We start from the raw sequence: 22,222 nt of genomic DNA on the forward strand, positions 1-22,222 counted from the left end.
TCTTTCTATTTCTAAGAAAGTAGAAAGTATATCAAGTATATCTGCCTTACGAAATTCTTCTGCAACTGCCAGTTGGGGTGGGTGTATCAAAGTGGTACTATGTGCCCATCATACCTTAGCTGCAAGGGAGGCTAGGAGAACCTGACACTTTCAGCCTCTATATAATGGGAGGCCTCTGATCAAGCCTCATAAGGTTGGGGAATTCCCCAATCATTGGAAATTCTAGATGGATAAAAAGAGGGCCAATGTCCACAATACTATTTTTGCTTGTTAGATTTCATTCTGAACTGGCAGTTTCATGTCTAATGGTCACAGCAGCCAGGCTACATTTGACAAGCATCTCCTGGTGTAAAAAAGTCTACCAGATGCAGAAAGTGGGGATAAGGCCATCAAGGAACTTACTATTTAATTAAATAGAAACAGATATATTAGCCTTTATGCCTGCTCAAGTTAATTTCCTTAAACTATACCCTGCTAATAAAATCAACGGGTTTAAATTAATTTATCTGATCCCCAAAATAGTATCTTAAAAACTACCATAATTTTAAGTAATGAATTTAATACTTGTTGACAAAATATTTACCTTTGAGGTTTTTTTAATATAAATTTATTTATTTGTTTGTTTATTTATTTTTGGCTGCGTTGGGTCTTCGTTGCTGCGCTCGGGCTTCTCATTGTGGTGGCTTCTCTTGTTGCGGAGCATAGGCTCTAGTAGTTGTGGCACGTGGGCTCAGCAGTTGTGGCTCGCGGGCTCTAGAGCACAGGCTTAGTAGTTGTGGCGCACGGGCTTAGCTGCTCTGAGGCATGTGGAATCTTCCCAGACCAGGGCTCAAACCCATGTCCCCTGCATTGGCAGGTGGATTCTTAACCACTGCACCACCAGGGAAGCCCTACTTTTGAGTTTTAAGCTAAATATTTACTCAACAATATTTTCACTCTTCTGAAATTGCACATAACGTCTGTTGCTTCTAATAGCTGTGTTCATTTCAGTTTTTTAAAGTTAACACATAAAGTAAATCCAGTCACTTCACCTGTTCCCTTACTCTTGATTTCAACTGACAGGTCCGGGGAAGAGGGGATGGCCTGATCCAGGGACAATGAAGATGCAATGTTGAAGAATAAGCTGGAGGAGAGAAGCAACAGGCACCATGGAAAAAACCAAAACAAAGCAAGGTTAGATTTTTCCTATGTCTTGCTTTAAGGTTCAGGATTTAAGAAATGTAGGTTGTGGGCTTGTCTTGCCCTTGTCTCAAAACATGATAATATGTTAACTTGACTATTCTCATTTCCTTATCATAGTAGAATGACCATGAAGAGCACAGACTTGGTGCTGGGGAAACAGGAAATGTGACATGTATACACACAATTTGAGTAGTTATGTTACTTTTCTTAGCAATAACTTTAGGACTGCCTCAGAACGACCTGCTGAATAACGCCAAGATACATATTCAACTAACAGACATCCAACACCTCCTAGGCTGGCCTAGAAACATAGGGCTTTCTCTTTTAATCTTTACCATATAGAATCAACCATATAAAAGTAGGTTCTATTATCATCTCCAATAGACAGGTGAAGAAACAGTCATAGAGAAGTCAGGCTACAAACCACAACATATCAACGTTTGGTCTGGGAGCGTGGTCTCTGTCCTCAAGTTCTGGTTCTTGACATTATACCAGGCTGTTGGGACATAGCATAAAATGGGCTAAGTAAACTTTACTCAAGCTTGTGTGGGGAATTTTGGTAATCTCAAACCATCTGGATTTTATAGGGACAGCCCTCAGTGTGTATAAATTCTGGGCTGAGGTTACGTATTATTTATGAACTTAACATACCGTGGCTGGTTCCTCTAAGGAAGGGTTCCCTATCCCCGCATGTCTTAGGAGAACAATATACACATTCATACAACCAAATATTTGCAACCAGGGGTTTCATCTATAAACTGCTTGATCCATACAATGTGACACAGAGGAGATGTAGCTAAGTGGATGAGTAAAGGGCTTCATGTGGGCTGCATGCTTTACATGGATTGCCTCATCTTCAGGGCCAACCAATGTGATTCCAAAAGGTACATTCTAGGCCAACCTTTTTTCCTCCCTAGGTATAAATGGTTTTTATAACCTACTACTTCCTTTGTGTTTGACCTGTGTTTCACAGTCTCTGGTGTTGACAGTATTGTTTTCTTTCTGCCTGCATCATTCCCAGACCCTTTGCATTGACAATTCCCTTCTATCAACGCTCTTGTCCAGGAGGATGGCAAGGTTCCCTTAGCTGATCTGGGCAGTGACAGAAGGGCAAAGTTCAGAAGTTCAGCAAGGATCAGAGGCAGGAGAAGTAAGGGATATTTTACAGAGGCCTCCTGAGAACAATAAAGTGACAACTGAATAGATGCTTTCCTGACTGTGGAACTATCCCCTCAAGTAAGCCTCAGTCAGCCCCCAAAATAAGAGAGAGACCCTTCCTGGGCACTCCCTTCTGACTATTTAATGATTACTCATCATTCAGTTTGATTGAGAAACTTCCCCACCACGGTAGAGCATGGTTTTCTACTGTAAGAGTTACATCAGGTAGATATGGTTTGGTCATTAGGATGTAATATAAAATCACCTACAACAATTTATCTTCTGTTCTTGTTGAATCATTGGCTTCCTGTCATGCAGGCACAGATTTAGGATCCTATAAGTTCCCTTATTCCCTGCATGTGTCTGAAGAGAATAGGGACAGAATGGATTGTGTTGATTAAACAAAGCTCTTTCTCCCTACAGGAGAGAATGAACATAAGCCGATGAATAATCCTTCCACACAGATTTACCAGGTAAAGACACAGATTGTTTTGAGCTCTCCTATGTGTCACAGTGACGACTGTCCTTTACGTATAAATTTTTTTAGCACTCACAAACGCTTCTACATATATCATTGTATTTGTTCACTTAAGGCTGTGGGATAGGCAGGGACGAGAGTACCATTCACATTGTACTTTTGAGAAAACTGATGACTGAAGGACAACTTATCCAGTTTATAAATTACAGCACCACCACTCCCACATCAATGCTGCTTTTCTTCCTGTTGCCTCCATCAACCTGGCCATTACACTGTGCGATAACATTTCAGTCAGAAGGAGTGAGAGATCTATTTTTCTTAGTTTCTTATTTTAGCAGGGAGAACTGAGAATAAAAGGGGGTTAATATTGGAAGTGTTCAAATACGATAATAGAAAAAAATTTAATCTCTTTTTAAACAATGGGAATAATTTGATTTACAAGGGAGATAAATGTTCTGCAAAATTTTATGTAATATGTTTGCAACGAGAGTCACATTGGGCTGCTTTGGCTCTCTACATAGCATTTCTTTGGCTTCTATCTTCCGCATGTGATCTAAAGTAAATTTCTGTCCTTAAAAAGCATAGAGATTATTCTGACATAATTTGTAATGTAAAAGTAGCTTGGGTTAGGGAAACCCATGCTCCTCTCTAGACTTAAGACATTGTTATCTGGAATACATGAGAAGGAAGAAAGAATTGACAGGGTTTGATGGGGGTTGGGAGAAAAGGTGATTTCAAAGTTGGCTCTAAGGTTTTAAGCCCTGGTAACTAGGAAAAAGAGTGGTCTCCCAAATAGAGATATAGGAATCCAGAGGAGCAGGTAGTTTGGGGGAAATGTAATTTAGATTTGTTGAGTTTAAGTAACAGTAAAGTGAAAATAACAACTAGTTCCCAAAAATATCATGCAAGAGATCATTGCTGTGGACCCAACTAGGGCAAGCCAGCACAAGATTAGGAAAACATTTTAATCATGTTGCTCCTAGAACCAGACCAGCAATGAGAAGGGGCGAAGGCAACAGCCTCATTTCAACTTAATGCATATTTATTGAGCAGTTACTATGTGCAAAGTCTTCTGCTTGGCCTAACGGGAGATGAAACAGATGAAACAGACATTTTCATTGATTTTTAAGTGTCCATACAATAAATAGCTCATACAAGGTAGGCTGTTGGAAGAATTACAACAGAGGCATTGATAAAATTCTATGGAATATGGACAAGGGATGAATTAATATTGACTGAAGGATTTGGAGCAGGCATTTAAGGATGAGTTGATCATTGGTAAGTGGATATGTGGGAGGGTATTTCAGGCAGACGGACTAGCCTGAACAAAGGTCTGGAAACCAGAGTGAGTCTTCACTCAGTGCTGATTTGATGCTTTACTTGTCCAAGACCTCCAAAAGCCTTCCCCGCCCACCTCCCCTCTGTTAACATCTGACCTTTGTATGGCATTTGAATGAGTGTGACTATCTCTTTAAACTCAGGTATGATTTAAAGTCTATTATAGATTTTATGTAGGTCACTCCCTGAATGTTGGCTAAATATAGCTGCAGTGGGGGTGGCCTCATTCTCTTATTGTGTCACAAATCCAAGTACATCTGTTCACAGAGGAACAAATGAAGCAGTAGAAGTGAAGTTGGCCTATATGACCTCTGTGATGCTCTGATTATAACTCCATCCTTGTTTTAAAAGAATGTCTCCTAAGCCCAAGTCTGTTTACTCCAAGCAACATTTAACCAAAAGAAGATGAAGGAGGAGAAGTAAAGAAAGAAGAAGAGGAAGAGGAAGGAGGGATGCAGGGAGAAATTAACTATAATAGATACAATCTATACTAAAAAGGGAGAGCAAAATATGAGAGTTGAAGTGTCGGGACTTCCTGGTGGTCCAGTGGGTAAGACTGCGCTCCCAATGCAGGAGGCCTGGGTTCGATCCCTGGTCAGGGAACTAGATCCCATATGCATGCTGCAACGAAGAAGTCAGCATGCCGCAACTAAGACCCGGCACAGCCAAAATAAATAAATAAATAAATATTAAAAAACAAAAAAACTCTGTGACATCGAAAGTTGAAGCAACATATGACATTTCAGCCATTTTCTATCTCCTTATTTTATTTTCCCAATAGACCCCCCCCCATCCCTACCTGACATTATAGTAAATATTAACTTGCTTATTTATTTTTTAACTGTCTGTCTCCTTCTCTAGAATGTAAGCTCCAAGGGCAGGGATTAGTACATTTTGCTCTCTGTGGAACTCTCAGAATAAAGTATAGTGCCTGGAATACAACACATATTCAATAAATATTAGTTGAATGAATGAATGAATATCGTGAGATGTATATATTGCTTTGAGCCAAGAGGTCTGATGCAGTCATTTAGGCTGGTGCCAAATGGTATTTGGAAAATTGTCTGGTTCTTTGCAAAAGAAAGAAGTGATTCTCAATTCATACTCTAATCAAAATAAACTCAAAAGTGGATGAAAGGATTAAATATTTTTAAAAACCATAAAAGTTTAGAATTAGTGAATATTTATTTTGTCTCTGAATGTGAAATGTCTTTTTAAGTAAAAAAGCACTGGAAGAAATCACAAGGGAAAGGTTAGAGAGCTCATCACATCACAATTAAAAATTTTCCCAATGTAAAAATATTTTCAACAAATTCAGAGACAAATAACAAAATTGGAAAAATTCCCACAAAAAATTACAGAGGTTTAATGATGTATAAATAGTTCATAGAATTAATAAATAGAAAACTTCTGAAACCCCGGTAGAATATGGGCAAAGAACGTAATTTCCCAGAGTAAGATTACAGATGGCTAATAAATGGAAGAAAAGGTTGATGCTCAAAGAAACAATGATTAAAACAAGGAGTATTAGTTTTTGACTACCTAATTAGCAAATAATACAATAATTAATAGTATTTAGATATGATGAGTGTGTGTGTAAATTGGTGGAACCTTTTATGAAAATTAATAGTTAAAATGCAGTAAAAGTGTTAAAATGTTTGTACCCCAAATTGGTTCCCTGTTCTTTCGATGGACGTGAGCTCCTTGGTAACAGTAAGGTACCATGACCTAAATCAGGTCACGGAAGCCAACAGGAGAATGAGCACTACCATCTCCCAGTTCATCCCAGATAGAATTACTGTGGACCAGGTGAATCAGTGTGGACACGCTGACTGCTCCTTAGCTTAGTATACTTCCTTTTATTTGAATCCAAGTCTGTCCCCTTTCCTTCTTGTCCTTGGTCCACTGCACATAGCCCTCTCAAAGTCCACCCCAATCTCTCTTCCAGAGTCACACTGTGTTGCTTCAGCCTTGATTACTTCCTTTTGAATATGTATTTTAAAATTATGATTCCATTAACATGAGAAGTGGGGGTCGGGGGTCCCCAATTAAGGCAACAGATGTGGCAACTGCGCAATTTATTTCTAGCTCAACCCTCACACTAATGATTTGAACTCCAGCTGTGTTTTCGCCTCACTTGCAGCCTTAGCAATGTAGACTCTTCAGCTTCCACCAATTATACTACCTATGTTTCATACACCTTGTCCGAGACATGTTTCTCCAAATACACTAATTTAGGACATTGCACATCATACAGCATGTTTCTAAGAATATACAACCATATTGTTATAACTTTTCAAACCCTCTGGTCAAATATATTTTGTATAATTATTAATTAATTAAATACGTTGCCTCCTTCTACTACGGTAGATTGCCCTTTGGGTCAATACAACCTAACAGGGCTTCCCTGGTGGCGCAGTGGTTGAGAATCTGCCTGCCAATGCAGGGGACACGGGTTCGAGCCCTGGTCTGGGAAGATCCCACATGCTGCGGAGCAACTAGGCCCATGAGCCACAACTACTGAGCCTGCACGTCTGGAGCCTGTGCTCCGCAACAAGAGAGGCCACGATAGTGAGAGCGCACCGCGATGAAGAGTGGCTCCCGCTTGCCACAACTAGAGAAAGCCCTCGCACAGAAACGAAGACCCAACACAGCCAAAAATAAATAAATAAATAATTCTTTAAAAAAAAAAAAAATACAACCTAACATCCTTTGACTCACAGTAATTTCATATTTAGGAATTTATCCTAAGGAAATAACCTGAAATACATACAAATCTTTAAATAAAAAGCATTCTATTCCAATGCATCATTTTATATTGAAAAATTACAAACAACAAAAATTTCCAACAAGGGTGAATGGGTGGGTAAACTCTGGCGCATCTGTAGGTTGGAATATTATATAGCCATTAAAAATACCTACTTAGAAAAAAATTTGAAGGCTAAGGGAAAGGGCTTATAAGAATGTTAGCCAAAAGAAAAAAAAAAGGGAGGGCAGAATCTAAATATATCTTTAGTGTGATTTCAACAATATAAATATCTGCATTTATATTCATAGCACAAATTACAAGGAAATATGCCAAAATGTTAATGGTTGTATTAATGAGATTTGGGGTGACTCTCTTTTTTCTTCTTTATTTTTCTCTGTAATGAAAATAATTTAAGAAAATGAGTTATGTACCCAAAGAAACCCTAACTGAAAAACTATGGGAACCAGTCCTGCAGTAATAGGTTTCATCATCAAAACTGCCATTGAATATTTTCTAGGATTTGTAAGCCCTGTTTGAGCCTCAGTCTCTTTTTGCCATTGAGGAATCTTCTTCTAACTCCAGAGAGGTTAACTCTGCTAGACCTGTGGTGCATCCAAGGATGGATAAGATAAATTTCCAGCCCACTGGGCTTCATAGCAGCCTCAATAGTGCCCTGTAAGAATGACTTTAAGGATCAACTTCTGCAGGGAATGTAGAGGAGTAGATTTGGGAAATTTACTCTTGACTGTTCAAATGACTCACCTACTTTGTGTTTTAAATCACTGCGTTAAATTAATTGCAATGGATTAATTTGTTGCATTGGATTAATAGAGGCCTACAATTAGGAAGTGGCAGCTGGCAGAAAGAACCTGTTCCTTCTGTAGCCGCCCCAATTCAGGGGGAAGCCAAAGCAGTTACCTTGCCATCCTTGCCATCATGTGCTACTTCAAAATACCTGGGCTTTTGCTCCTGTAGAGCCTTTAGTCAGGTGCTGCAGGAATTTGGCATGCCTTGTGGAGATTTCTCAAATCTTGACATTTATGACTTTGCAGAGTTCTCAAGGCACAGGCCCAGTCCCTGAATTTGCTTCATAGCAGCCTTCTGACCTTAATAATGGGACAGAAAGGAAGGAGAGAGAAGTCTGTGTAAAAAACAAGTTGGAACAACTTACATAATTTATGAAAATTTAGTTTGAGGGATCTTTGGTGGAAAAAAGAAATGGGAAGACATTGACTAAAATTCATCTTGAGAAGAGTTAAGAAGCCAAGAAAGTAAAAGAAATTGAGAAACAGAAATTAAGAGCATGACATAGGGAGAATTCGGACTCCCCTTCCCTATTTCTTTGAGCCTAAGATGCCCTCTGTGGACCGTAGGCTTCGAAGTACAAGTCTTCCCTGCACCTGCCTCCAGTGGGAGCCCGCCTCCAGCGGCAGGATGGAGGGATCATAACCTCTCTAGAGCAGCTTCATGAAAAAATCAACGAGATGAGGAACGTGTTCAACTCGCTGGAGAACAAGGTAGACACCCATTTCTAATCCTGGGGGTGGGCTGCGGGCTGTCAAATAAGAAAGCTGCAGAGAGAGCAGAAAAAAGATAAGTCCATGTCTTCAGAGTATTTTTTTATTCACAAATGAATGGCCAGTTGGTACCAGAAAACCAGTCTGTAGCAGCTAAAGATTTTAAGAGCCCCAAGCACCTTAAAAATGACCTGTTGTCTCAGGTGTGTGATTGTATTCACTATGGCATCCGTTTCCTGGCTGATCAGTGGTTGTGAAGCTGTTTATAAAGCAGTAGTGTTACTTCAGTGGCAGGTATCTAGGGAGCTCAAAGTAATACATGGAAAGGAAATGGGCTCATAGCTCTAAATGGTTTCAGAATTCCCAAAGTCCCTAAACAACCTGGCTGTTAGTGAAATGTATTGATAGTTCTTAATTTTTTGAGAACTGGGGTTCTACAGGTGAGGAAAATCCTTTCCCCAGGACACTGCTGCTTCCTTTTGCCTCCTGGGGAAAACTCCACACATCCACCTAAGGGAGCAGTGAAAATGAAACCTATTTCTGTTGGAAAGTGGTTCCCTTTTTTTTTTTCAAGCAGGAAATGTGAGTGAATGTCAGGTTTCCTTCCTTCAATTTTAAAACTTGCCTAGGTTTTGCTTTGATTTTATATGGCCATCAATTCCATTTTGCTCACAGAAGATGAATTTATATAATGAAAATTACCAGATCAAATGTAGTTGATCTGGTGATTTAATCCATCATGACAACTGAATTGGGACATGTGCCGAAATCCATCACAGAGATTAATTAAAATTAAAAATGACTGGAATGAAAAACAGATTGCTCATGTTGTTTCCCAATCTTTCAGCTCCAAACACTTGACAGGGCATGCTTTTTCCCTCAGAATGATCTCTTTGGTTCCTCTTATTTCCCCCTCCTCCTAGCCCTCGAAAGAAAACTTTGTGAAGCACAGTGAACAACAAAACCCTATATTTTAAAAATACAGTGTAGGAGAGTAAGTCATTTTATAATTGGAGATGCCACTGCAAGTTGGAACCATTTGGATAATCAGATTCTAAAAATGTTTAGAAATACACATTTGAAGAAATTTTGTTAAGGTACCTGGACTTTAATTTCCATCCCTTTAAATTAAGCATACTTGGTGGATACTTTTAATTGTAGAATAAACCTTCTAAAAAGTTCTGTTGTAAAAAGCAATCTGGAGCTAAGCATTCCTCTGCTTAGCAGAGTGTAAGATCATAAATATCATGAAAGTAATGTTATTATTATCTTATTGTTATTATTATCTTAACTTTCTGTCTGTTGAAAATGCTTCTTTCATTTATTCAATAAATAAAACTGAACTTTAGAAGTGCTCCATTTTCTCCACATTTCTGTTTGTGCTTAACTTTCTGATTTGCTACTTAAAGGGGGAAAAGAATTAAAATTTTCTCGAACACATTTTATGTACCAAGCATATGCTGTGGCAGGCACCTTACCTACATTTACTCATTTAATTCTCAAGACAGCCTACTGAAATGTTATCACAGCTATTTTATGAATGAGGAAACTGCTACAAAGAGGTTAACCAACTTGCCTGAGGTTTTAGTACTTGTAGGAGAGTGCTAGGATTTATATCCTATATGACTCCAAAATTGACACCCTTTTCATGGTTGGAAGTTGACAATAAAAATCCAGTGTGCATTCCTACACAACTGGGCTTGATGGCTGAAGATGATTCACATCACTATCAATGTGTTGAACTTCTACTGTTGTAGCTATTTCCTGCCACTGGAAATACCGTTATCTCCTTTTCCATGATATCGTCCAAGAATATTAAAAAAAAAAACAACTTATTCCCTTTCAAAGAAATATTCAGATATGCTTAATTATTACTCTTTTCATCGTTTCATTTTTTAAGGAAAAAATATCTGAATTTCTTCAACATCCCTTCTTTCATGGAATTTGAAGTTACAGATCAACACTGTCTTTCACATGCATACGTTGCTTTTCAAGTAAATCTCTTTTTAATCAAAAGTGTGATAATAAATAGTAGCTTGCAGAAGCACTTGCCAACCTAATTAAAATTGCTTGCTTTCTTGTCACTATCAAACTTCAGCATGTGTGATATAAAGAAGATCCTCTTTTTCCTAGATGAATGGGGCCAAGGTTTCCTTAAGTTGTCCAAACTTCAGTCTTCTAGTAAATGAGTTCTGCATATGTTCAAGAGCCTGGTTTCTCAAACAAGAGAAACGTCCGAGGTGTCAGTGATATCATTTATAATAATTTATAGCAAACTGAATTCACTCTTTGTGTATTATTTAGTTGCAGGCTCTAGCCTCTGAACTCAAAACTGGCTTCACAGAAGCAATGCAAGAACTGTCAAGAATTCAACATGGAGAATATGCTTTGGAAGAGAAGGTTAAGAGCTGCAGATGTTCCATGGAAGAAAAAGTTACTGAGATGAAGAATTCATTGAACTATTTTAAGGTGGGCCCCTCTTCTATTTCCCTGCTGAAGAGAGATTCCTGGTCTTAGTAACAGAAGTAGAAAACTTGCCTTTTTGCCTAGCAACCAAATACAAGAGTAGTCCTCTGACCCATTCACTAATTTTCATGGAAAAATATCTATATCATGTTTTACTTTCTTGGATCTCTGTGTTAAAATTAGAAGCTACAATAGAAGTAAAATTGTTATCTCTCATTCATTGATTCAACAAGTATGTATTAAAAGCTTACTGTGTACTAGATATCATGTTATATACTTTTACTTCATATACCAGGTTAAATACATATCAATTCTTATTTTTTAGGAAGAGCTGAGCAATGCCATGTCAATGATCCAGGCCATCACTTCCAAACAAGAAGAAATGCAACAGAAAATTGAACAGCTTCAACAGGAGAAACGAAGAGAATCTCGAAAAGTTAAAGCCAAGTGAGTGTCTGACCAAAAAACTGACCAAAGGCAAACCCATAAGCAATGGCTTGTACAAAGGCACCAGGAACACCTTCCCCACTCTTGGTGTACAGCTGGCCACTGGGCTCCATGGGCCAGCATGTGATGGAGGTCATGCAGCATAAAAGTTGGTTAATACTAAAAATGAATGGTAATAGAAAATGCACTTAATACAATAGGAAGTTAAATGAAAAGGATGTAAAGTGCCATGTAGAATTTGATTTCAACTGTAAAAACATGTAAAATAACAACTAGAAAGATATATTTAAATTACGACTGTGTTAAGATAGTGGGGTCACCAGTGATTTTCCTTCTTTATTAGTTTTCTGAAATGCCTCTAATACTATTATTTGACTCTGACCATTGAAAATAAATTTATGTTAAACAGTATCTCAACCAGGTTGAATCAAGTAAAGCTTCACCACTAAACAGACATAATCTTCGTTGTTACATGTTTTAATATTAACAGATTTAAAATAGAAATAATATTTGTGTGACCCTGGAGAATGGTTCATTGTTTTCAGTTGAGGACCTGCTCCTTCCTGCTACCTTTGTGTTGGTTTGTGAAGAGAATGTAAATCATCCCAAGCAAATTGACACCGCTGTAAACTCTGTGAAGATCCTGACCACAGGGAAGCCAGTAACAGAAAAATATGAATATAGATATTACAATTAGAAGGTGATTTGTAGATGTTTGATATTTTTTCTCCAGCTTTGGTAATGAATCATGCGAATTGCTAGTATTTAACTGTTTTTAATTTATAAAAACAGCAATTTTGTAGGGTTCAGAAATTTTCTTGACCTATTCTGAACTTACTCTCTTCTTACCCCATCATGTATTAAGATCCTTTGTTTTCCTTCCTTAGGAAAACTCAAAAAGAAGAACATGGCTCACAGCCCGGACCTGCTCAAGCACAAGGAAGTCCTTTCCGTTCCATCAACATCCCTGAACCTGTTCTTCCAAGTGAAGACTTTACAAACCTTTTGCCTTCTCAGGCCTATGAAAAAGGTACAGTTCACGCATCATACTGAATTAGCCAAGTAGTTCTTCCTTGGTTCCTAGGGCTTAAGTAACGTTGGGAATAGGCTTACATCATCCATCCTTATTAGAGGAAAATGGTGTATTGCTCAGAATTTTTCCTTTTGTAACTGGAATGTAGAAGAATCCAGGGGATCTAAGAGATGGGGAGAGTCTGCCCAATTTTAAAAGATTTTCTTTTGGGGGAAAATACTAATCTGGGTATTCTAAGTTTCAAATGGATTGGAAATAACTTATTGCACAATAATACTATACCAGCCATAGGAGAAAAAATTTTAAAAATTATTCACTCTAATAAATTGTTTTCTTTTCTACATTATTCTCAATCCTTGTCTCTCTGCATAGACATAAAATTGTGTGCTCTCCTTTTTTTTTTTCAGCCAAGTTTTCACAGATATGAGAAATTCATATCTGCTCTAACTGGCAGGCAGTGATGTCAGCAACAATCTAACTCTGTACTCCCCTTTGTCTGGAAAACTGATCTGGTGTTGTTTGTGGGCTGAAACAGCCACAGGCACATCCCTGATCTGGGATGATGGAACAGATGTTAGAAAATAATTGCATGTGGCAGTACTGAAGAGACTGGCTTTCCAAGTGATGTTGTTAACCATGTTCGATTACATGTTTGCTACATCTTTGTATCCTCAGCAATGTCTAGCAAGCACCTTCTACGAAGGAGCATGAATGTAGATATTAACATTGGATGAATTTTCCTCTTATTCTGGTCTCATGTCGAAAGTCTCCAAAAGAGGCTCAGTTACTTCTAGATCAATTGTAAGCTCCTCAAGGGCAGGACTGGTGGTTTTCTACCCTTATGGCTTAAGAAACAATGTGGCTCATATATTCAAAGACAATAAATGTGCTTTGGATAACTGAATTTAAAACTCCTAATCAAGTGGCTTTTAATAGGTATTAACTTCAAAGTACAGATTTGCTTTTTTATTTTTAGTTTTTACCCATTTGAGTAGTTATTTTAGAGACTCAATAGGTACAGCCTGGGAAAACTCATTTGATCCATCTGGGGAGTGGGTTCATCACGGGTCGTCCTACTTTCTTTGCTCCATGTCATAGAGAGCACGACATAAAATGAGGATCTTGTTAGGGAAGAATACAGAATGGACTTGGAAGGTAGAGGTCAGATCCATGTCAAGTCTGGGGCAGCCGACCATGTTCACAAGATAAAAGATTAAAAGTTATATTTGCAAAGTGCCCAGGTGGATTTAAACTCGCTGTTTGGTGGCAAATTCTCCTTTCTTCCTTGTTATATGGGTATGGCTTATATAACATAGCTTATTCTACTGAGTTGCTACAGAAATTTGGGGATAATGTGCCATAGTAAGACATTCTGGATATGATTGGTGGTAGGCTATGTTAAAACTCAGGGTCAAAGGACCAAACTTTTAGAAAGGGTTGGCTTACCCACTCTTAATTATAAAATGGTGCCATTGTTATCTACTGACCCCAAATTCAGTATCTTAAAATAGCAAACGTTCATTATGTCAGTTTTTCTGAGTTAGGAATCTGTGCACTGGGTGCCTCTGGCTCAAGGTCTCTCATGATGTTATAGTCAAGGTGTAGCCGTCCCACTACCCTTCCTTCTATCCATCCATCCACCCCAGGCACTGATTTAGGTGGTGGGATGTCGTAATGAACAAAACAACAAAAAATCCTTCCCTCTTGGAGTTCTTGTTCTGAAGGAAGCAGACAATGAACAAGACAAATAAAATATGTAGTATGTTAGATGTGATAAGATGACAAATAAGGAAACACAGGTGTAATTTTAGAGAGGGTGCCAGGTAAAGACCTGAAGGAAGTGAGAAAGTTAGTTTATGGATCTCGGGTGGAGGGAAGGGAACAGCCCCAAGGTCCTGGTAGGAACATAACTGATGTGCCCAAGCAATAGCCAGAAGACCAGTGGGGCTAAAGCAGAATGAACAGGGAGACAATAGGAGATGTGGGTTTTTTTTTTTTAAAAGAAAAAAATATCAGGCAGGGGAGGGGGGCAGATATTTCAAGGCCTTAAGATCAATCTAAGATCTTTGGCCTTTGCACTGAAATGGGAAGCTGTTGGAGGGCTAAGCAGAGGCTTGACAGGGTCTGCGTTACATTTTGAAAGCATCGTTCTGGCTCTGCTCAGCTTTACCATCCTCACCATCATAGTTACATGATAATTAACTCTTGCTGTGTGCAGTTTAGAAATGTTACCTGATTTAATTCTTAGGGTTATCTATGAGTTAAGTACCACTTATTACATCTTTTTAGAAATGGGAAAATAGTACTTGTCATACTATATCGTAATTCTCTTTTTTCTTTTTTAACTGCTCTGGCTCCCCCAGTCAAAGGTAAGCTCTGTGAGTCTATCCCAGTTCCTAGCTCATAGAAGGTGCCAGTCTACGTGAGTGAAATGAATACTGACTGAAAGCTTTCCTTCTTCTGCAGCTCAAGAGGCCAGATCCATGCATGTAGGAGATAGCAATGTGAAGGGAAAGATGGGTCCTGGTGAGTGGCTCTTCTCTGAGTTCTCTTTTCTTCTAGCAATTCCCCCCTTTCCCTTCTTCTACCTTCCCTGTTTCTACTCCCTAAGTCTCAAACCAGGCATGAAAGAACCCAAGCGAGGTAAAGCACTATGGTTACTAAGATTCCAAGACGTGTGCTGGACTAGGTTGGTGACCCAGTTAAACCCAAAGAGAGAGAAGGGGCAGAGAAGTTTAAGACAAAACCAGTATTCTTGGTTCCTTCGGGCTCATTTTAGTTACCAATGAATTTACACTTGCTGAGAACTCACAGGTGTAGGTAGCATGACATAAGTGTTCTGTGGACCACACACCTTATAGTTTATGTAATTTAAAAGTTGTTTATTTAAGAGATAATTCACCAGAATTTTATAAATTATTTCATCTTCCCTCCCTCCCTTCCTCCTGCCTTTGGGAAACTTACCATCACTAGGGCCAAGAAGGACAAATTCCAAAATAAGATATTGTGTTTGGCACCCTTCTTCTTCCTCTTTCTGTATTTTCTTCCCTGGTGTGCTCGCCTGAAAGGCAGCAGGTATGAGGAGTCAATACATACTACTATAACTTAGTTACATTATTTTATAAATTTATTTTTTTAAAGTCCTTATTCAGTAGAGACTGTGTACAAAGAGTGAGAGCATAGACCACAAACAGAGAAAGGTGATGCTTTGCAATTGTGGAGGCTTTTAATCCTTAATCGATATATTTAATCCTCAAGGGATAGTTGTACCCAAGCAGAGGCATAATATTTAAGAGTTCATAACAAATATAATCTTTAAACAATCAGAACTTGATGGCAGACGTTATTTTTCAGGAATGAACCCAACAACTCCAGAAGCAGAAGAAAACCTTAAGTCTTGCCTCTCAGCTGATATCCAACACAAGGGCCATCTTCCACCTGGTGTGTGGAGGCAGCCAAAGGATAGTAAAGAATGGGGTGAAGAATATGTCACGAAAGACCACCCAGATAAACTCAAGGAAGCTGGCCAGGGCAGACACAGCTCCTTGGAAAACATTTTATGTGAAACCTCTTTAGCTGGTAAGTCCCAAGGGGCTATGCAGGCTGAAAATTAAAAGAAAAGGAAACCTAAGGGCTGGAATCCTTGCAATTTAGATGCAGTGGACCTATGAGACCACCCAGCCTCTGGTTTACTTTTTTTTTTTTTTTTTAAGTATTTATTTATTTATTTACGGTCTGGTTTACTTTTGAGATGAACAAACTAAAGTCTTTAGAGGTGAAGGGACTCACCTGAGGTCACACGGCCAACTGGGACCACCACCTTGATTCTGGGTATCCATGACATTTAGTAATGTAGTACTCTGTAAAAAAAGCATAAGGTTAGTGGAGAAGAGGGCAGAATTTTGTGACCTATTTATTCAGTGATAGGGAATGTTCAATATACGAATCTTGTATCAGGAGTCCACCGCCAAAACACCAAACACTGCAATAAGGTCTGTTCTCCCTTCCTCCTTTTTTCCCTCTTTCCTTTCCTTCAAATCGTAAGTCATCACTGAGCACTTACTATTGATATATGTCAGACAACGGCATATCCCTCTGTTTTGTGGGAGGTAATTTTTAAATTTTTTTTATTATAAAATACATGAAAAATTAAATAATGCTAAAAGGTTTATTATGAAGACCAATAACAACCACTTTAAATTCTTTTGACAGTTTTTTCTGGTGCTTGCTTCCATTTTTTTTTTTTTTTTTTTAAAGAAATTCACGTTCTTTTATTTATTTATTTATGACTGTGTTGAGTCTTCGTTTCTGTGCGAGGGCTTTCTCTAGTTGCGGCAAGTGGGGACCACTCTTCATCGCGGTGCGCGGGCCTCTCACCATCGCGGCCTCTCTTGTTGCGGAGCACAGGCTCCAGACGCGCAGGCTCAGTAGTTGTGGCTCACGGGCCCAGTTGCTCCGTGGCATGTGGGACCTTCCCAGACCAGGGCTCGAACCCGTGTCCCCTGCATTGGCAGGCAGATTCTCAACCACTGCGCCACCAGGGAAGCCCTGCTTCCATGTTTTAAAAAGAGTTCATGCTTCTATTTTTCTATCAGTACTTTATTGATGGTTAATTTACACAGAGTAAAATTCACAAAGCTTAAGCTTAAGCTCACTGTCTCCCTTGTGATCACTACCCAGGTCATGATATACAGACCTGTATAATATAATAAATATATTAATATTTCTAATAATAGAAATATTACCACCAGAAAGTTCTCGCATGCACCTTTCCAGGCAATATCCACCCACAGAACCACTACTCTGACTTCTGTCACCATAAATTAGTTGTGTCTGTTTTTGACTCCATATAAATGGAATATTACAATATATAGTCTTTCGTGTCTGGCCTCTTTCTCTCAACATAATGGGTTGTATGTAATTCATTCAGTAGTTTATTCCTTTTTATTAATCATATTGAATAAATTTACCATAATTTTTCCATTCTCCTGATACTGGACATATGGATTGTTTCCAGTTTAGGGCTATTATAAAGAAAGCTGCCATGAATATTCCTGTACAGGTTTTGTTTTTTTTTTTTAGCGTATGCCTTCATTTCTCTTGGGTGTATACATAGGAGTGGAATCTCTAGATTATAGAATAGGATTACGTTTAAGTTTAAAAGGAATTGTCAAGCAGTTTACCAAAGTGGTTGGAACATTTTATACTCTTACCAGCAATGAATGAAAGTTCCAGTTGCTTCACATCCTTCTCAATATTTAGTATGACCAGCCTTTAAATTTGAACCATTCTTGTAGGTGTGTCCTTGTATCATATTGTAGTTTTTTTTTTTTATTTTTGGCTGCACTGAGTCTTAATTGCTGCACACAGGCTTTCTCTGGTTGCGGCAAGCGGGGGCTACTCTTCGTTGCGGTGTGCGGGCTTCTCATTGCGGTGGCTTCTCTTGTTGCCAAGCACAGGCTCTAGGTGAGCAGGCTTCAGTAGTTGAAGAATGCGGGCTCAGCAGTTGTGGCTCATGGGCTCTAGAGCGCAGGCTCAGTAGTTGTGGCACATGGGCTTAGTTGCTCCGTGGCATGTGGGATCTTCCCGGACCAGGGTTTGAACCCGTGTCCCCTGCATTGGCAGGTGGATTCTTAACCACTGCGCCACCAGGGAAGTCCCCATATTGTAGTTTTAACTTGCACTTACCTGAGGACTAATGATGTTGAGCATCTTTTCATATGCTTATTGGCTATTTGTATAATTTATTTTATGAAGTACTTATTTAAGTCCTTTATCCAACTTTTAAATTGAGTTATCTTTTTATCCTCTATTAGCAGGCTTTCTTAATATATTTTGAATATGAGTTCTCTGTCAGATAGACATGTTGAGACCATTCTCTGGCTTACCTTTTCACTTTCTCAATAGTCTTTCGATAACAGATGTTTTTAATTTTAATGACGTTCAATTTATCAATATTAAACTTTTAAAATAGCTTGTGACTTATGCGTCCTTCCAAGAAATTTTTTGCCTATTCTAAGATTATAAAGATATTCTAGTATGTTTTCTTATAAACTCTTTATAGTTTTAGCTTTCACATTTAGGTCTATGACTTATCTTGAATAAATTTTGATGTGGTGCGAGTGTAGGTTCATTTTTTTCCCATATGGCTATTCAGCTGCTTCAGCTCCATTTATTGAAAATACCTTCCTTTCCACATTGAACTGAATAGGGAAAGTCAAGTGATCATATACGGGTGGGTCTAATTCTAGACTCTATATTCTTTTTATTCCGATTAGTAGAGAATTGACATCTTGACAGTATGGATGTTCCAGTTGAGGAACATGGTATGTATCTCCTTTTATATAGGTCTTCTTTAATTTTTCTTAGCAATGTAACAGAAAATCTATCATTTACATTTTTTTAAAAAGCATTTGCCCTAGAAACCTCTCTCATCCTACTCCATGCTGGCTCATTGCACTGCTGCCCTCCTGGGACTTCTCAGTCTTCCTGGGAATTTCCTTCAAATTTCTCCTATGTTAGATCCCTATTTGGGGTTTTGTGGAGTTTTTTGCATATCCTTCTTGGTTTCTTGGTTTACTCCTTTTTTTTTTTAAATTTTTTTAATAGACTTTTACTTTTTTTTTTTTTTTAAGTATTTATTTATTTATTTATTTATGGCTGTGTTGGGTCTTCGTTTCTGTGCGAGGGCTTTCTCTAGTTGCGGCAAGCAGGGGCCACTCTTCATCGCGGTGCGCGGGCCTCTCACTATCGCGGCCTCTCTTGTTGCGGAGCACAGGCTCCAGACGCGCAGGCTCAGTAGTTGTGGCTCACGGGCCTAGTTGCTCCGCGGCATGTGGGATCTTCCCAGACCAGGGCTCGAACCCGTGTCCCCTGCATTGGCAGGCAGACTCTCAACCACTGCGCCACCAGGGAAGCCCTACTCCTTGTTTTGATGGAACACAAAGTCTGGTAGCGTCCACGTAATTCATTGATAGTTTATTTAGCTGAATATAAAATCATTTTCCATCACCATTTTGAAGCAATTGTTCCATTGTCTTCTAATTTCTAATGTTGCTAATGAAAAGTCGAATACCATTCTGATCCCCAGTCCTTTGCACATTACCTGATTTTTCTCTCTGGTAACTTTTCGGATCTTCTCTTTATCTGTGGTGTGCTAAAGTTTCACAGTGATGTGGTACACCTTACAATGATATGAGTCTTTTTCATTAATTATACTGAGTGCAATGGGCCCTTTCTTCTGGAAATACATGTCCTGGTTTTTGTTTTTGTTTTTCTATTCTTAATTTGACAATATCTTCTCATTCATTTACTTTCTTTCCTCTGAAACTTCTACTAATTTGATGTTGGATCTCCTGGATTGATTTTCTCTGTTACCATCTTTTTCAGTATGTCTCTTTCTTGGGGTGGGAGGAGAGTGGAGGTGGGTGGATAGATTTCCTTGACTTTATCTTCTACTCGTTTATCTTTTTTAAAAAATGCCCAAAAGTTTCTTCTTCTTTTGGATTGTTCTTTTTTAAAAAATAGGGTCCTGTCATTATTAAATGGCTAGAACTTTTTTGGTAACTCTTTGAGGATATTAACCATAAGATTTTTTTTTTAAAGGTTTTTTTTTTTTTTTCCCTGCATTGTCTCTGTTCATTCACGGTTCCTCCTTTGTTTTTTTTAAAGCACACATTTATTTATTTATTTATTATTTATTCTTAGTTGCATTGGGTCTTCGTTGCTGCACATGGGCTTTCTCTAGTTGTGGTGAGCGGGGGCTACTCTTCTTTGCGGTGCGCAGGCTTCTCATTGCGGTGGCTTCTCTTGTTGTGGAGCACCGGCTCTAGGTGCGAGGGCTGCAGTAGTTGTGGCACGTGGGCTCAGTAGTTGTGGCTCAAGGGCTCTAGAGTGCAGGCTCAGTAGTTGCGGTGCACGGGCTTAGTTGCTCCATGGCATGTGGGATCTTCCTGGAACAGGGATTGGACATGTGTCCCCTGCACTGGCAGGCAGATTCTTAACCACTGCACCACCAGGGAAGTCCCTTTAAAAAAAATTTTTGTTGTTGTTTATTTGGCTGTTCCAGCTCTTAGCTGCAGCACATGGGATCTTTTTTGTGGTTGGTGAGATCTTTTAGTTGTGGCATGCGTGATCTTTAGTTGCAGCACGTGGGCTCTTAGTTGTGGCATGCGGGATCTAGTTCCCTGACGAGGGATCGAACCCCGGGCCCCCAGAATTGGGAGCACGGAGTCTTAACCGTTGGACCACCAGGGAAGTCCCCCTCCTCCTTTTAAAAATATGTGTATATACTTTTTCCTTCTCTTTCTTTTATGATGTAAGATTGATTAAATGTCTGAGGATTCTTAGCTAATTATTTATATCCAAGAAAAAGGCCCTAAATTAAAAAAACCCTGAAAATTCTGTGTTGGTTAAGCTTATCAATAAGTGGGCTTCATTGTCTGCTAAACAGGTGGCAAATTACCTTTTTGATAGGTGACCTCTTTATGTCAGTGTTTGTAGATCTTTTTCGCTTGGGCAGTTCAGTTTCTCCAGTGGAAGGTCCTCCCCTCTCCTGCCTGGACAGTGTAAGTCTGGCTGCTGGCATTCTGGGACCTGCAGCGGAAGAGGCTGAGAGGCGTCTGACTGTTCCGTATGCAAGCCTTCTCTGAGTCCCTTTGTTTTCATTTAAGCATCTCAACTCTGCCCTCTACTATGTCTGATGTTAGCTCAGATACCAGAGACTCAGGCTTCTCTAGTTTAATTTTTCTCATTTCCCATCTGGTGGAAATGAGGAACCATCTGGCATGGGGATGGGGAGCTGGAGGTTCAATTGCCCTTTATGTAGACTATTTCTCCTGTTTACAGCATTGCCCCTTATTTGTACGTTCAGTGGTGCCTTGGTGCCTACAATCCTTGAGCCTTTCTGCTTCTCAGCCGATTTCCCATCCTCAGATGAAAACACCAAAGTAAAGGGTTTTGTGCCCTTTACTCTGCTGAATTAATATACATGCATCCATTCTGTTTTACATCTTCCAAAAACTTGTTGGTTTCTCTTTATATTGCTTTCAATATCTCTTTATTGCTTTCTAACATTTAATGGGGTTTCAGGGAAGAGTGGTTAACTAAAATTCCCTCCTTGGTTTGTTTTTAAAGCTAAAAGACAGACTGTGGCTTTGGAACTGCTTGAATCGGAAAGAAAATATGTCATTAACATCTCTCTGATCCTGAAGATCAAGGCAACATTCCAGGGGTCAGATGGAAAGAGGAATTCCAAAGAGAGAAGGTATCCATGTATTCATTGCCTTTGCTTTTCAGATTGATTAAAATTTAAGGTAAGTTGTTTATTGTTTCCACTTTGGGAATTCTGGGACCTGTAAAGAGTTCCAGAAATAGTCTTTGAAAAGAGAATATCAGTGACAGCAGGTAACCCTTGGCAAGTCTCAAATTTAGATTCTGAGCAGATAAGAAAATGAGTGTAGTCTCTGGGGCTTCCGGTGTCCCTGGCCTGTCTGTTAAGAACCTAAAAGAGGAAAAAATGCTACAGTGAGGGAGGCATTCCTGTCTGTTGCCATCTGCCTGTTCCACTGGGATCCTGGAAGACCCCCTGGAATCACTTCTCATGAAAGTACAGGGAATGGATGCAATGGAGGTCTGAAGTGGCCATTAGATAAATGATACAGGGCTGATATAGCTATGAACTTGGACCTTTTTCATTATTTGTTCACGTGATCCTGGATGATGTGTGAGTCGTGTGTGTGTGCACCTGTGTTGTGGCGCAGTGCTTCCAGAGGGCCTGTGATGTGTTACAACAGCTTGCTAGCCCCAAGGGTACAACACTCCTCCATCTATATCTGTTTCCAAACTTCAGATTT

The 22,222-nt window shown here is 39.2% G+C and overlaps 1 protein-coding gene across 2 annotated transcripts in view; it reads left to right on the forward strand.

Moving 5' to 3' along the window:
• The first annotated feature begins 1,148 nt into the window (after positions 1-1,148).
• ARHGEF33 (Rho guanine nucleotide exchange factor 33) overlaps positions 1,149-22,222 on the forward strand; it is a 46,707-nt gene continuing 25,633 nt past the window's right edge. For both annotated transcript variants that reach the window (XM_068564068.1, XM_068564069.1), the window contains exons 1-8: positions 1,149-1,173; positions 2,764-2,813; positions 10,727-10,891; positions 11,214-11,335; positions 12,223-12,365; positions 14,835-14,894; positions 15,723-15,947; positions 21,504-21,633. In XM_068564068.1, the coding sequence (XP_068420169.1) occupies positions 1,149-1,173; positions 2,764-2,813; positions 10,727-10,891; positions 11,214-11,335; positions 12,223-12,365; positions 14,835-14,894; positions 15,723-15,947; positions 21,504-21,633 (920 nt within the window). The remainder of the gene's footprint in view (positions 1,174-2,763; positions 2,814-10,726; positions 10,892-11,213; positions 11,336-12,222; positions 12,366-14,834; positions 14,895-15,722; positions 15,948-21,503; positions 21,634-22,222) is intronic.

The sequence above is a fragment of the Eschrichtius robustus genome, chromosome 15 (assembly GCF_028021215.1).
Source record: "Eschrichtius robustus isolate mEscRob2 chromosome 15, mEscRob2.pri, whole genome shotgun sequence".
NCBI lineage: Eukaryota > Metazoa > Chordata > Mammalia > Artiodactyla > Eschrichtiidae > Eschrichtius > Eschrichtius robustus.